This window comes from Budorcas taxicolor, chromosome 18 (assembly GCF_023091745.1).
Source record: "Budorcas taxicolor isolate Tak-1 chromosome 18, Takin1.1, whole genome shotgun sequence".
Classification (NCBI taxonomy): domain Eukaryota; kingdom Metazoa; phylum Chordata; class Mammalia; order Artiodactyla; family Bovidae; genus Budorcas; species Budorcas taxicolor.
The window spans coordinates 53,114,831-53,130,463 of NC_068927.1; the positions used below are offsets into that span (position 1 = coordinate 53,114,831).

General features: G+C 54.3%; 2 protein-coding genes across 6 annotated transcripts; one reads left to right on the plus strand and one right to left on the minus strand.

Moving 5' to 3' along the window:
• Positions 1 to 1,400: 1,400 nt before the first annotated feature.
• Positions 1,401 to 9,047, minus strand: IRGQ (immunity related GTPase Q). Of its 2 annotated transcripts, none has more exons than XM_052655874.1 (3): positions 8,988 to 9,047; positions 7,997 to 8,528; positions 1,401 to 6,657 (listed from the first exon to the last, which is right to left on the minus strand). In XM_052655874.1, exons 1-3 carry the CDS (start codon positions 8,995 to 8,997, stop codon positions 5,319 to 5,321), a joined length of 1,881 nt encoding a protein of 626 aa, XP_052511834.1. In that variant the 5' UTR covers positions 8,998 to 9,047; the 3' UTR covers positions 1,401 to 5,318. The 2 variants fall into 2 exon arrangements, with proteins under 2 accessions (XP_052511834.1, XP_052511835.1); XM_052655875.1 differs by having other exon boundaries at positions 8,840 to 9,011.
• Positions 9,048 to 9,129: 82 nt separating this feature from the next.
• ZNF576 (zinc finger protein 576) lies at positions 9,130 to 13,236 on the plus strand. 4 transcript variants are annotated; one of them, XM_052655986.1, is made up of 4 exons: positions 9,212 to 9,364; positions 9,992 to 10,092; positions 11,479 to 11,546; positions 11,690 to 13,236. In XM_052655986.1, the coding sequence occupies exons 3-4, from the start codon at positions 11,483 to 11,485 to the stop codon at positions 12,115 to 12,117; spliced, it is 492 nt and encodes a 163-aa protein (XP_052511946.1). In that variant the 5' UTR covers positions 9,212 to 9,364; positions 9,992 to 10,092; positions 11,479 to 11,482; the 3' UTR covers positions 12,118 to 13,236. The 4 variants fall into 4 exon arrangements, with proteins under 4 accessions (XP_052511945.1, XP_052511946.1, XP_052511943.1 ...); XM_052655985.1 differs by lacking the exons at positions 9,212 to 9,364; positions 11,479 to 11,546 and adding an exon at positions 9,130 to 9,167; XM_052655983.1 differs by lacking the exon at positions 11,479 to 11,546 and having other exon boundaries at positions 9,212 to 9,622.
• The last annotated feature ends 2,397 nt before the right edge of the window (positions 13,237 to 15,633 follow it).

Consider the following 15,633-nt stretch of genomic DNA (forward strand, 5'->3'; position numbering starts at 1 on the left):
AGAAAGAGACCACATTCCGGAGAGAGGGGATACGCCTCTATCAGTTATCCGTCCTTTGCTACGTAACAAGCCCCTCCAAACCTCAGTTACTTAGAGTAATTGCCTATATAAACATATTTATATAGTTTTATTTACTTGGTTGTATTGGGTCTTAGTTGCAGCTCACAAGGCCTCCATCGACTCTTGCAGGATCTTCATTGCAGAGCACGGACTCTGTAGCTGCAGCTCACAGGCTCAGTTGCTCTGAGCCATGTGGGATCTTAGTTCCCCCGCTAGGGATTGAACTTGAATTCTCTGCATTGCAAGGCAGATTCTTTTCTTTTTTTTTTAAAGAAAACTTATTTGGTTATTTACGTAAATTTACTTTTTAAAGAAAATTTGTTTGGGTGTACCAGGTCTTAGTTCTGGCATGTGGAGTCTTTAGTGATGGTATTTGAGACCTTTAGCTGTAGCATGTGAACTCTTAGTTGCGGTATGTAGGATCTAGTTCCTTGACCAGGGATCAAATCTGGGCCCCCTGCATTGGCAGCAGAGTCATGCAGGATCCCTTTAGTGGCACATGGACACTCTAGTTGTAGCTCCCAGGCTCAGACGATCGGTGGCATCTGGGAACTTGGTTACCCCCCAGGTGTTGAATTTCAATCCTCTGCATTGCAAGGCAGACTCTTAAGCACTGGACCACCGGAGAAGCCTCTAGAATAATTGTCCTGTATTTACCACATTCCATGGGTTGGCAATTTGGTCTAGGATCAGCTGGAGGATGGTTCAGCTGCTCGTCAGCCAGGCAGCTCTCTTTTAGAGGGCTGACACTAATTGGGGTGTCCTGGCTGGCTGGGCCACACGTTATCTATCACCCTGCAGGTTAGCCCAGACTTCCCCATGTGGTCATGGTGGCAGGGGTCCCCAGGGCAGCAAGAGAGATCATCCCAGTCCATGAGCACTTGTCAAGCCTCTGCTTGCATCACGTTTGCTGTGAGTCCAGTAGTCAAGCAGATCCAAAGACCAGGTCCTAAGTCAGGATGAGAAGGGTCTACCCAAGGCCACGGCTGCAGACATGCTGAACAGACTGGGGGCATTAATGGGCCATGCTAGTTCTAGAGCTAAGAAGTTTACTATCACAGCCCCCAAGGTTAAACAATTATTAGGCCACCCCACCTCCTCCAGGGTAGCAAAACTCTTATTAAAGTCACTGGACTGCAGCCCAGGGAATTCTACCCTGCACACCCCCCCACCATCCCTCCTCTCCAGGGACCCAGGAGGCCTCACCCTTGGGCTCCTCCTCCATCAGACACAGGGGTCTAGGCTTCCAGTTGACAGTCAGAATCCCAAGCATCTTCCCCCTCCTCTTAAACCCACAATGAACACACACACAATGGAATTTCTACTTTTTTATTCACTCCTCCAAAAGCACACAGGTCAACCCACCCTTGAGTCTCCAGGCTTCATGGTTCCTCATCTCAATGGACACAAGTCTATCATTATCCAGACAAGTAGGAAATTCATCTAAGTTGATGAGGCTCTGTTCCTCCTCTGCTTCTGGCGATGGCAACACCAAGATTCATCATAGGTTTCCTAGAATTTCTGCCTTCAAGGACCTGCCAGCCTGCAGGTGCCATGTAGACTCACCCTGAAGGCAGCCAGTTGTTGCTCCACAAGTGAGTCTTCAGTCTTTTCTGTTTGGATGTGCCCAGAGACCGATGCCTCGCTGGCAGCTTCCTGCTTCCAGAGCCTAAAGTTCAATCCCTTTAAAAGTCATGACTTAAAAGGCAACCACTCCCAAAAGACAGTCGTTGACCCCAAGGGTGCCGAAACACAACTACTTAAACACAATCAGCACACTCCACAAGGAAACAAAACTGGGTGTTGCTTTCTGAGTTGATCTCAGGCAGGAGTCCCCTTGGCAGGAGGGCAGAGCAGCATAGCATAGAGATGTCAGACAGGGCCAAGTTAGAGATAGTGTCAGAGAGGTGGGCACCCCGAGCAAAGGCACGGGGGTGAGATGAATGCTTGAGGGCTTCCAGGAGCCTATCACTGTATACAAGAGAGAACGGGGTACAAACGTGTCCACGCGGAATGCTCAGGACAACCCTACAGTACATTCCACTTGGTGACTCACTTGCAAAAGGCCACCCTTATGCAAAGGGCTGTCTGGCCCTAGGGCAATGCAGACAGAATTCCTGGTGATACTAAGGTTGTTGTTGTTTTTCTCCAGTGCTGTGTCTACTCACCATGTTTGTGGTGCAACGGGGAAAAAGTTTACCTGCAACTTACTTCTCATTAATTTAGAAAATGCTTCTCATCTTCATTATTGGAAAACTATTCAACATCACTGGGACAGCGTGGGTATAGGAATCGACTTCTTCAAATGTTGAGTTTCATGAAATCTAAATAGAGGTTGAGTATTTCTGATGAAAATTCATCATCTGAATTGAGATGCGCTACAGAAATACACACCAGATTTCAAAGACGGAGCGTAAAAAAGGCCTTTCCTATATTGATCACGTTGAAATAATATTTTGGATATATTGACGTGAGACGTTAGAATTGGTGTCATCTGTATCTGTTCCCTCTTCCTTTTTCATCGTGGCTACTAGAATATATGAAGCTACCTGTGTGGCTCATGAGCTTCCCGGGTGGCTTAGGGGCCAAGAACCTACCTGCCAATGCATGAGACGCAGGTTCAATCCCTGGGTCAGGAAGATCCCCTGGAGAAGGAAATGGCGACCCACTCCAGTATTCTTGTCTGGAAAATTCCATGGACAGAGGGGCCTGGTTGCCCGCAGTCCCTGGGGTTGCAGAGTCAGACACAACTGGGTGACGAAACATGTGGCTGATGTTCTGTTTCTACTGGACTAGCTGCTCTGTGTTCCTGTTTCTGCCCGTGGCAGGCAGGCTTGATGCAGAGGCTTGAACCACAGTTGAGGTGGGGAGACAGTGTTGTGCTGGGTATCATGGAGATGGATGAGGAACATTTTCCTAAGGCCGAAAGAGCTTTGAGGACAATGCCTGGAGCCATCCAGTATAGTGTGAAGTGCTTTCCCCTATCTGGGCTATCTCAACTTCGATGGGACAAACTGTGCCAGTGGTGGGAATTCTAGTTAGACCTGGGGGTACCACCCCTTAGCTACCTGCCCCTCAGACCGGTTACCCTTGTCTTCAGCTGTCAAAGGAAACAGGGTCTCGAAAGTGTTTATGCTTGTTCTCCGGCCCTTTCATGTCACGGTGAGAACACAAGGCACTGGCTCAAGTCACCCAGAGGGATGTGGCAAAGCCGTGCTGCCCTCCTGACCCCCGACAGGTGTCTCCTCTCCTAGGAGATGCTTGTTTCTCCTCCATCTCCCACCTTTTCCCTGTCTCAGGGCAAGAGGCTGACGACCTAAATTCCAGCCCCAGTTCTGCCACTGATTAATGAATTAAATATCTACTAAGCACCTTCTGTATGTCAGGCACTATTTGAGGGGCTGAGGGTACCGCATGGGGTTAACAGCCAATATACAGGTAAGTAAGTAATTTTCTAAAATCATAATTGCCACAAGGAAAAGAAAAACAACAACAACTCAGTGAAGATGAATAATAACAGTGAGGTATGAGCTACTTCAGTTACAATGGTCAGGAAAGGTCCCTCGTGAGGGGACATTTGTGCTGAGATCTGATTGGCAAGTAGATCTGGGAGCAGAGCATTCTGGGCAGAAATAACGGAAACTATAAAGGTCCTGAGGCATGACCCCAGGTGGCCCACTCAAGCATCAGAAGGAAGATGAGGATGAGAGGGGGCAGGAAATGAAAAGAGGCACAGAGGAAACTTGCTGTGCGCTGTTGGGCCTAGAGCCTGCCCCCTCTGTGCTTTGCTTTCCCCATTTAACATAACAGAGATTCTGCTGGATGGCCTCTCAGCTGCAGATCGCCCCCCTCACCGCCCCATTCTCTCTCTTTTTGGCGTTAAAGAGTTCTGTGACCTGTTACTTCTCCTCTACTGGTAGCTGGCAGCCTAGAACATCCCAGGCACTGTGGTTTCTGCCTTTGCCTCCCTGCGACACATTCCCATGGGCTGGAACACTTGCCCGGCTGTTCTGTGGGCGCCTGGCTCACTGTGGCCTTCTCTGTGTCTCTCTTGGGGACACCTGAGGTAGCCACACGAAGTGTTTGGATTAGTCCAGCAGTACAGCTGCATTTCCCAAAAGGCGGGTATACAAAAAAGCAAGGCCAGAAACGGTTCAGGTTTCATGACAGAAGACACCAAGACCCAAGAACGATAGAAATCCCTAAGGGAGAGAGGGACAGAGTCCCCAGAGAGCCCCATAACTGCCCAGCACCTAGAAAATGGGGTCAGTCACATCCCCTTCCAGTCAGACTCAGAGGAGGGCAGCCACCAGGATCCAAATCTATTAGGGATTCTGGGGAGTTCCCTCTGAGGGATGGGTTCCTGCCCTTCCACAGTCAGAAAGCCTCATTCCTGGTCTCTGGCTACTCCCCAGCCCAACCATGCCCAGAACACTCTTGCTTCCTCTCGTGTTTTGTGGTACCACCCTGCCCACAACCGCGGGGAAAGAAATCTGTGCCCCCAGGCTTCTGGAGGGGCAAATATCACACCCCTCAGTTTCCGAAGAGGGACCACAGGGTCTCCAGCTCTCTCACACAGCACCCGGTTCCCTCCTCTACATGGATACCTTCCACCACCCATGAATTAGAAAGCAAAGACCTTAGCCCTCTGGGGAGCCAGGCGTTCTGAGAGTCCAGAGAACCGTCCTTCCCTCACCCCCGGAAACCTAGATCTTATATCCCTTTGTGGCTCAGAAGCCCAAGGAGTTCAGCTCCCTGGGGAACCCAGACCACCCCTCCTCCATGTCAGAATCCCTAGTGTGAAGGAGACCGCCTTCATCAGCAATCAGGGCCTCCACCTCCTCCTCCGCAGGGGCACTAGTCACCTATTGGATCCAGTTTCTACTCTTGAGAGACCAAGATAGCCGCCTTCGAGGAGTCCAAACCCTCAACTCCCTTGAGGAGTTCCATAGTCTGACGGTACCCAGAGAAATCAGGAGTCCCGTCCCCAGAACTCTATTTCCCTTCAGGACCCAGGAATCCTGGTGACCAGACGTCACCCACTCCAGGCCCTAGTCAGAGCCCTCATTCCCTTCAAGCACCCAGGATTCTGACTGGCGGACCCCTTGCTCTGTGATCTCTCAGGCCCAGACATCCCATGCTAGAGTCTGGACCCCGAGCCCTCTCCCTCTCACCGGGTCTTGAGTCCTCCGGCCCTGGCAGAGCCAGGCAGCTGGGACCCTGGGCTCACCCGGAAGCCCCGGCCCTCAGCCCAGCTCTCACTGCGCGGGCACCTGCGGCGCCAGCACTGCCTCGGCGTCCGCGCGCATCTCGTCCAGCGCCTGCAGCAGGACGCCGTGCGCCGCTCGGTAGCCCAGGCCCCCAGTGGCCGCAGCGCCGCCCGCCGGCCACAGGAAGGAGAGCGCGCCCAGCGCCGCGCCCCCGGCGGTGCCCTCGCCCGCCCACGAGCCCAGCCTCGCTTCCACTTCGGCTCGCGTCACCGGGCCCGGGAAGCGCGTCCGCTTGGCCAGCTCCCCGGGCGCCAGGCCCAGCGCGCGCTCGCGTCGGGCCAGTGCCGCGGGTTCGAGCCCCAGCGCCCGTCGCCACTCCGCTAGCTGACCCCGCAGGAGCGCCACGTCGCACGCCCAGCCCAGCCCTGGGACTGGGGCCGCCGCTGCCGCCAGGCTAGCCAGCAGGGCCGGCCGCCACGCCCCGGCCCGCAGCGCAGCAGCCTTGGTCCGGGCCGCGCGGGGAGACGCGGGCGGCAGCGCGAGCAGCAGCGCCCCCGCCTGGGCCGCGGGGAGCGCGCGCCGCAGCCACTCGCATAGCCGCGGGAGCCCGCCCGGCCGCAGCGGGAACACGGGCGGCGGCGCCTCCTCTAGCACCTCCCACGTTTCGTCCTCGGGGCTCAGGGCAGCCGCGCGCTCGGAGTCCCCGCTGCCGGATTTCTTCGCGCTGACGCCCACTGGCTGCAAACTCTCCGTGCCTGCTTCCTCTGAACCTTCCCCACTGCCTCCCTTTTGCAATCTGGGGCCGCGGTTCTCCTTTCCATCACTGTGGGCAGTCTCAAACCCCTCTCCGTCTGGGTTCTCTAAGCTCTCGCTGCCAGACTTCTCTGCCTTTTCCTCTTCTTCCAGAGACTCTGGGTCCTCGCCCTCGCCGTCTGTTCGCACGCAGACCAGCGGTGTATCCGGGAGCACCAAGGGCCGGACCTGGGCCCAGTCCTTCTCAGTGGGGGCCCCAGGGGTGACGAGGATGAGAGCGTCGTAGTGGGTGGTCGGGCACTGGGCGACGGTGGTGTCCGCGGAGCCCAGAGGCACGCTCCAGAGCACCACGTTGGGGCGCTCTGGGGCCGGGTAGGGCGTGGGCCCTGCAGGCGCTGCAGCAGGCACTGCACCCGGATCTTCAGGATCTAACCCGAGGAGCACGTCCAACACAAGGCCCACGTCAGCCCTACCGGCCACGGCCAGGTCCAGGCGTGCGCTGCCCAGTCGCTCCAGGCCAGCCCGAACCCACGACAGGGCCGCCTCCAGGCCCCCAGTCTCAAAGGCCTCCCGCACAGCCTCCAACTCCGCAGCGCCCAACACCTCGAAGCCATCCTGAGCTGGTGGAAGGAGCCTGCGGGGATAGGGAGGGATAGGGTCAAGGGCAGAATAGGGGCTGGAGGCTGGAGAGCTAGCCTAGGGGGTCGGATTAGGCTAAAATGACAAGGTGGAGTTTGAAGCAAGAAAGGGAGGGGCCAGATTAACGGCACCAAGGCTAGAAAGGAAAGAAAGGGGCTCAGTCGTGTCTGACTCTTTGCGACCCCATGAACTGTAGCCTACCAGGCTCCTTCGTCCATGAAATTTTCCAGGCAAGAATACTGGAGTGGGTTGCCATTTCCTTCTCCAGGGGATTTTCCGACTCCAGGACCGAACCCAGGTCTCCATCATTGCCTAAAGCAAGGGAGGGACTGCTGGATTGAAATCTGGCTTCCAACACAGTTGAAAATGGGGAACTGGCTAAGTCTCCCTGGGGGTTACACTCTGGGAGCTGGGCTTTCCAAAGGACCTGCAGGATTAAGAAAAGGCCATGCTGGGTGGGGCAAAACTCACAGTGAGCCTTAGGGCAAAAGAATCCCGAATGAATTGAGGGACTAAATGAAAACCGTGCACTTAATGCTCTAGGTGGGCAGGGTCAACACAGGCCTTAGCAGGAGTGTAAAGTCCAATGAGGGGAGAAGCCTCATTTAATGGTTCTTAGCAAGGGCGTGGGGCTAAGGAAAAAAGAAGGGTGGTGGGCTTGGAGCTGCTGCCCCTCCCTGAGGCTCTTTCAACCTCTACCAAAGGAGGCAAGGCCGCTTGGGGGTGGGTGGGGGGGAGACAGGAGATAGCCAGCAGGTGGGTACAGAAAGAAGAGGGAGGGGATTAGAGAAACGAAATGGGGGAGGGCCCCCTAAACGACAAAGCTCACTGAGGGTGGGCTCTCTGGAAACTGCAATCCCTTGAGAACCAAGCAGATGGTCAGGAGGAAAGACTGGAGAGTGGAGTCTTCGGGTACAGATTTCATGGGGATCACCAGTTTGGATGCAGAGAGCAAGCCCTCCTTCACACCTTGGCTTGGGGGCAGTGTTTGGGCTTTAGGTCCAGGCCCCTTCTAGAATTCTGGCAGGGTATCGGGACTTTTGACCTCAGAGTGCTAGCAGGAGCAGGCTGGATGACAGGCTGGGACTTCCAGCTGACCGACCCTTGGATGGGGCCTAGATGACAAAAGCACAGAGTGCTAGCTTGAGGTGGGGCCTCGTGGACCTCACGACCTGCACTCAAGGGCAGGATCTGGAGCAGGGCTTTCAGCAGATATCTCTTTAAGGTTGGTCACAAACTTGCTGCGGGCTGACTTCAAAGAGCACCTTAGGGTGGAGGTATAGAGTAAATAAAGCTCCAGGCCTCTTCCACCCACCCAGAAGCTCCGCGCTTACCTCTGCAGTGCCTCGGCCTGGCTCCGCAGCGCCGCTCGCAGGCGCTCCAGCTCCTCGCAGCCGTCGGTGCTGAGGCAGTCGGTCCGTGGCACGAAGAGAGCCGCGGCGCCCAACCCGGCGCTGTCCAGCAGGGCCGCGGTCTGATCCCGGGCCTGGGCTTCATTCTGTGACTCCTCGGGTCGGAGATTCAACACAGCCAGCAGCGGGGTCCCTCGGGCCAGGGCGGCCCGTGCTGCCTCCCCCAGGGCCGGGGCCAAGGGCTCCTCATTGCCCTTGGGGCCTGGCAGCACCAGTACCAGCACATTGGCCTCCGCCGCCCAGGGTCCCGGCTCTGCGGGTGGGCAGCTCAGCTCGCCCAGGAAAAGGCCTGGGCCTGCAGCTCGCAGGCTGGGGAGCCCGGAATCCGGCCGTCCGTCGGGGATCTCGACCGTCTCCACATCTCTGTCGCACAGCGCTGCAATCAGCGCAGATTTTCCGGAGCCCGGAGGCCCCAGGAATAAGACGGTCACGTCACCTCGCGGCGGAGGCATAGCTGGGAAGCAAGGAGAGAGGAAGACCTGGGTCACGGAGCACCCAACCTTATTCTTTTCTAGCTTCCCTACTCTGGTCTCACATTTCAGCCAATTATTCTGTCCCTTTCTTTCGTTCTCGGGTACCACTCCCAGGCAGCCAGAAATCTGGCGCCCAGCCTCTATTCCCCAGGGACCCGGGAGTCCCGTCCGCCCTCCTTCTGGATGGCTTTCCTTTTCTGCTTCAAAAACTCAGAAATTGGCCTCCAGCTCCCAACACCCTCTGGGATACAGATGTTTTTAACCCCTCACTCCTCCCTTCCAAGTCACCAACCGAGCAAACAGCCAGCACAAGGGACGGCGCAGTTGGTAGCAGGTGGTCTGCCCCTGAGAAGCCCCCGCTCTGGGGTCCGGGGACCGAGGCCTAAGAAGTTAAAGCGCCGGGATTCGGGGACGTCCAGACGCTTTCCAGGGGTTCTAACCTGACGTCATTCCCTTTAGGAGGAGGTGTGTCTTGAAAGCGTAACCTCGGGAAGACAGCCCTGTGCGGCGCTTGCGCAGAACGACGGATGGGCGCTCGCTCGCTCTCAGCGGTCGCAGGTCCTAGAACAATGAGGGAGCCAAAGCGCGTGCGCGCCAGAAGCAGCTAACACGCTTGCGCAGTAAGCACCGGCCGGTCAGGCGAGCGTTGGTGCAACGTCATCATTACGCACCCCAGTGCAGGGAAGGACCTCTCGCGTTATATTGAGGACCGACTTGGTGGGACTGCATCGTTGCAGTCGGATTGCAATCCAAGATCCGGGCTTCGAAAGGCTCATCAGGCGAAAGGCCGTGGAAAGCCTCGGGACTTTGAGACTCGGTGGGCCCTACCCCGTTTCCCTTCGGGTGACGGCGCTGTGACGAGCAACTGACAGGCGCAACGAAAGGCAGCCCCTCTGCTGTCTTGGAGAAAAGCAGAAACCTAGGCTACTGGCCTCGGGAGGGAGCCGAGGGCAGTCCTTGGGGGCAGCGGGTCACAACGGCTGAAAGCGCGCGTGGGAAGCGGGGTCTCAGAATGGAATGAGTTTCGGGATGTCTGTCAGAGAAAGATGTCTCTCGGGAGGAGGCGGGCTAAAGCGTGGGTACCACTACCTGCCTCAAGACAGGTGGAAGAGAAGGGGATGAGGCTGGTGTCCAAAGATCAGGGGTCCCTAGCTCTGTGTTCAGGGAATTGGTCTGATGTAGCAGGCATAGGTCAGAGGTCTCACGCAAGTGAGAAGGCGCTAAGAGAAGTCACAGAGCGAAGGAGTTGAATCTTTTGGAAGGTTGAATTCTCTAGTGAGAGCTGTTAGGTTAGAATTCAAAGAGATGTTATCTCATGGAAGTCAAAGACGGGCAAAGTAAGCTTGTCAAAGATCACAGGATTAGCGGGCCCTCTAAATTTGGCTATAGATAAGCGACTTCACTTGATTTACTATTCTGCCATGCGTGCTCCTCTCTTGACCAGAGGGGTCCCAGTCACCATGGAGGACCGGCACTCCAAACAGACCATGGAGCAGCAGGATTCGTCCGAGGAGAGAAGTTCCCGAAGTCCGAGAGGTGACCTCTGTGAGTACTGCTGACCAGAGGAGGGTGGGTTGCAGGAGCTGTGATGCTAAAAGGACTTCTATAGCATCTCAGTGTTCAAAGCATTGTGGGGACTTACTCGTTAGGAAGGAGCAATGGTCCATGAGCTGCCCTCTCAGGACCCTGACCCTTGTTACCCTCAGAGGTAACAAGGAGCAGAGCTCCCTGCTCTGTCCACATAAATGTGAAAGGGATGCACTTCAGAGGCAAAGAGTGGCATCCAGAGAGGCTTGGGGTGGGAGAAATGACTGGGAAGAGCAGTGAGCCCCAGTCCCAACCCTGCCCTGGACTTACAGTGCGCCTTGGACCTCAGTTTCCCCGTCAAAAGGGGTGGCCACTCCTCACCTCACAGGGCTGGCTGGTATGAGGATTAGCTGCAGAAAAGGAGAAAGCTTAATATTAATGAAGATAGATAGCCAATTTGATACAGAACAGCAACAGCTTCTACTGAATGCTAATTACGTGTTAGATGCATTCTAAGATTTTAACACTTGTTGTCTCAGTCTGTCCTCCTAACAGACTCTATGAAATTGATAATTATCACTGTCATATGAAGTGAGGGAACTGAGGCAAAGAGAGGTTAAGTGTAACAGTGAAAGCTAGTGTTAGTGCTTTCTAGCCGGAGACCACCAGGAACACACGTGGAGTTGAGCAAATCAGGCTTATTGCTCATTGTGCTGAGGAAGTACACACACTGTGGGGCATCTCATAAGAAAGGACTTCCCTACCACTGGGGAAGGGTTCAAGAAAGGGGTTTTGCTCTGGATAGAGGCTGCCAGGAAGCAAGGGCTCTTAGATGGCTGCTCACTTAATAAATCTGACCTAGGAGGAGGGAGGAACAAGGGAACGCTCCAGCTCTGACTGGCCAAGCAGCAGCAGGCACTCACGTAAGCCAGGACAGGGGGCTGTCTGGCCATTTCTCGTGGCCCAGACAATGTTCACGTTTTGTCTGTGTTCAGAACAGCACCATGGCGTGGTCTTGATTCGCCCCAGTCACAGCACAGCCTTGTTTGACAGTGTTCTGTGGAATTGTTTATGCTCACCAGGAGAATGCCAAGGCCTAGCTGTGCCAGGCCAGCCCCTGGCTGTGGGGTTTCTTCTTTCTCAACAATAATTATTGCAAACCATTGTGTAGCACCGTTCTAAACACTATTTGTAAGTTCATTCATTTATTCCTTCCAACAACCATATGAGGTGGATACTAATATAATGATTACCCCATTTTCCAGATGAAAACACTGTTTTCCCTTGCCAGGGGAAATCAGTTCCAGGCAGTCTGGCTCCAGAGGCTGTGCCCTAATCATACAGCTCTGTCAGAAGTGCAGACTGCCTGGGTTCCAGTTCTAACTCCACCATTTCACTTCCCAGCCTCATGACAGTCAGCAAGTTGCCTCAGCTTTTGCAGCCCTGGTCTGCTCATTCACAAAATAGGTCCAGTAAGTCTCCCGTCCAGGCCTGGCATAGCACCTGGCACAGAGCAAGTTAAGTCCTGCATGCTGGTTGTTGGCATGATTCTGGGGCTGGGAGAGGCCCTCGCCACAACTGCTGGCCTCTCCCAACCTCTCCCCCATGTCCTCAGGCCACCTGGGGGCCCTGGAGTGCACCCGCTGCCTCATCACCTTCGCCGATTCCAAGTTCCAGGAGCGCCACATGAAGCGGGAGCACCCAGCGGACTTCGTGGCCCAGAAGCTGCAGGGGGTCCTCTTCATCTGCTTCACCTGCGCCCGATCCTTCCCCTCCTCCAAGGCCCTGATCACCCACCAGCGCGGCCACGGTCCAGTGGCCAGGCCCTCCCAGCCGGCTGCACCCATCACCACACCACCCACCTTCCCCTGTCCCGACTGTGGCAAGACCTTCGGGCAGGCTGCTTCTCTGAGGCGGCATCGCCAGGCACACGAGGCCCACCCCCTTCCTGGCCCCTTTGCCTGCACCGAGTGTGGTCAGGACTTTGCCCAGGAAGCAGGGCTGCACCAACACTACATCCGGCATGCGCGGGGGGAGCTCTGAGAGTAGCTTACGCCCGCCCCAGGGCCGTGGGAGCTCTGTGGCTGGTGGGATGCATGTCTGATACGGGATGGGAGCCCTGGACTTTCCTCCCTGGAAAGGCAAAGGACTCCTGAGAAACAGGACCCAGAAGATACTCATTTGGAGCTTCAGTCTTTGGAGGACACAAAAGCCTTCAGGGCAACAGTCAAATCAGACAATAATGAGATCTATTGTTTTTAAAAAAAATTAACAGGAAAGAGGGAAAACTGTTATTTGTATCTCCCTCATCCCCAATTAAATAGTTTGAAACTGCAACTAGCTGCAGATTGTGTAACCACCTTAATTCATCCCAGATGGATGCTGTGGGGCTATAGGAGCCGAATGACTGGATTTGGGCCTGACTGGGGGCAGGGAAAGTGAGGCGTTGCCCACCTGCAAGGCCACCACAGCACAGTCCCACACAGGGAGCAACTTGGGCCTTTGGGGATGGGACAGCAAAGTCAGAGTCTGTACTGAGTCGTGTGGGGGTTGCAATCTGAGCTAGTGTCTCTTCCCACCCCCCGCCGGTCTTTCCCACTCAAGGAGGGGCCACGGCATTGGACAGCTCTGCCCCTCTTCTCCCTAGATGCTGCTGCTGCTAAGTCACTTCAGTCATGTCCGACTCTGTGCGACCTCGTAGACGGCAGCCCACCAGGTGCCCCAGTTTTTGGGATTCTCTAGGCAAGAACACTGGAGTGGGTCGCCATTTCCTTCTCCAGTGGATGAAAGTGAAAAGTGAAAATGAAGTCGCTCAGTCGTGTTTAACTCTTAGTGACCCCATGGACTGCAGCCTACCAAGCTCCTCCATCCATGGGATTTTCCAGGCGAGAATACTGAAGTGGGGTGCCATTGCCTTCTCCGGATGACTTACTGTTTATTTAAATAATTTTATGTACCATTCTGGTCATGGATTATTTTCTATTATGTGTAGGTGACATGGCATGAATAAACTAACAGAAATAGTATCTGAACACAAAAGATCCGTGGGACTTCCCTGGCAGCCCAGGGGTTAAGACTCTGCACTTTCAATGCAGGGGACATGGGTTTTCAGTCCCTGGTTGGGGAACCAAGATCCCACATGCCTCACAATGCAACTGAAGATTAAAAAAACAAAAGGTCCACATTAAACTGTCTAAACAGAACTCTGCTTTTGAGCAGGAATTCCCAGGGGCGGGGGCGGGGGCGGGGGGGGGGGGGATGGATGGGGGGTGGTTCGGTGGGGTGCTCAGAGCTGAGCTGGCCTTGTAGGGGAACTGGTTTGGAGTCAAACAGAGATACCTTCTGTTTCCTGTTGTATTTAGCCAGCACTGGGAGATATTCCATTAAGATCCTGTTTGCAGCTCTGAAAAGGCCCTATTCTGGGCTGAGTTCCACTGGGCCAGTGTTACTCCCTCACATTACCTGCTCTGCCCCAGAGACAATGGTCAATGCTTTGCACAAAATAATCACAGACTCTGTTTGAACTGAGGGGTATTTTGAAAGCCCACAAAGACTGAGCCATCTCCCAGTTTTTAGCTAGGCAGATGCTGGCTACAAAGACAGCATCTTCCACATTTCCCTGCAGCTAGATGTGGCCATATGATACAGTTCTGACTAAATTCCTGGGTAGAGTCTTCAAGCTTCAGAAAGGAACCTACTTTTCCTCCACCTTCCCACCTGGAATGTGGACATGGTCTCCAGCCATCTTGGACCAGGAGAGGGGACCCCATGGTGGCAGGGCAAGAAGACAGTAGGGGGCAGGTTCTTCTGTTATTACTGCTCCCCACCCCCGCAACCTCCCAGTCTCTTTCCAACAAACTACCCCTTGTGTATATGGAAATCAGCTTACATCACTCATTCAAAACCCTCCAAAGGGGGACTTCCCTGGTGATCCAGTGGCTAAGACTATGCTCCCAATGCAGGGAGCCTGGGTTTGATCCCTGATTGTGGAACTAGATCCCACATGCTGCAGCTAAGACCCAGCACAGCCAAATAAATAAATATTAAAAGAAAAAAAAAGACGACTTTCTGAGATGCAGACCTGGGGCAAAATGCCTGCATGCTCAGGTCTAAGAGTAGTAGTTTAGGGGAAAAAAAAAGACTAAGTAAGTAACATTGAAAGACCTTAACCAGGACCACAAAACCCAACAGTGCCAAGGCCCCAGCCCCCAAAGCAGTCTCAGCTCCAGGGATGGAGCTGTCTTCTTCCCTACACTCTAGCCACACTGGCCAGGCTGACATCTGCCTTGGAGCCTCTGCACTCTCTGGTTCGTCTTACCCAGAACTTTGCCAGGCTGCCTCCTTGTTACTCAGGTCTCAATGCCTGCCACCTCAGAGAGGTCCTCCTTGGCTACAACAGCACCTCCAACCCTTACCCTGATTCAGTTTCTTCCCAGTGCACTTCACCACTTGGAACTGTCACCCCTGTGTTTATATCATCACCTGTGTTCTTCCTCTGGAATCCGAGCTCCTGAGGGTGAGTGTTGCGTCTTCCTCACGGCTTCATCCTCAGCACCTAGGATAGCGCTTACCACGGCGGCTCAAAAAAGAACTCCTTGACTGTCTACTGGCTTACTTCGCTGTCAGCCTCAGCCCACCCTTCCACACTGTTCTGTCAGCCTGGGCTTTTGGCAGCTGTACTTCCCAGACTCCCTGGAGAGCTGGCTTCCTTAACTTCATCCCATAAGACCTAAGGGCAGAAAGAAGGTCAAAGAGGGAAGCAGGGGTCCTGCTGGAGCCCCTCCAGCAGCAGTTCAAGCTCCAGTATCTCCTCACACACTCAGCCAGAGCATTGTGCCCCACTTAGGGTTTAAGCAGGAGCTATGGGGTCATTGATCCCTGTACCAGCCACACATGTGGCTCCCACTGGGTTCTGGCCATTGTACTCTTTCTGCATCACAGTCCTAGAGGTGGGAGCTTCCTGCAGACACTAATTTCTCAGTTACCATATTTTGAGCATAAGTTTGTGCTCTTAGCTTTCTAGTACCTGTGTGACCAACTCCCAGTACAGAATCCTCCAGAATTCCTCACTTGGCCTCTATTTCCTCTAGGCTCTGAAGAACTGAAGGACTCCACTGGCAGCAGACCTGGTCTCCTGATTCCCAGTCTCTCACGATCCTTAGGAACTTTTGCCGACGAAGGGGTAATTCTCTACTTCTGTGTTTGGAAAGCCCCGTCTTAAGGCAGAATAGGGCTTAGGCAAGCTGCCCCAGGAAATAAAATCCATCTGTTGTTTTAATGAGCTGCGAGTTTCTACTGAGTTGGCCAAAAAGGTCATTAGGATTTTCCCATAACATCTTGGCTCAGCTACTGAGATTCTGAGGTGGTTCTGTGGTGGTGGTTTAGTCGCCAAGTTGTGTTCAACTCTTTGCGGACCCCACAGACAGTAGCCCATCAGGCTCCTCTGTCTGTGAGATTCTCCAGGCAAGAATACTGGAGTGGGTTGCCATTTCCTTCTCCAGAGGATCTTCCTGACCCAGGGATCGAACTTATCTCCTGCACAGCAAGCAGATTCTTTAT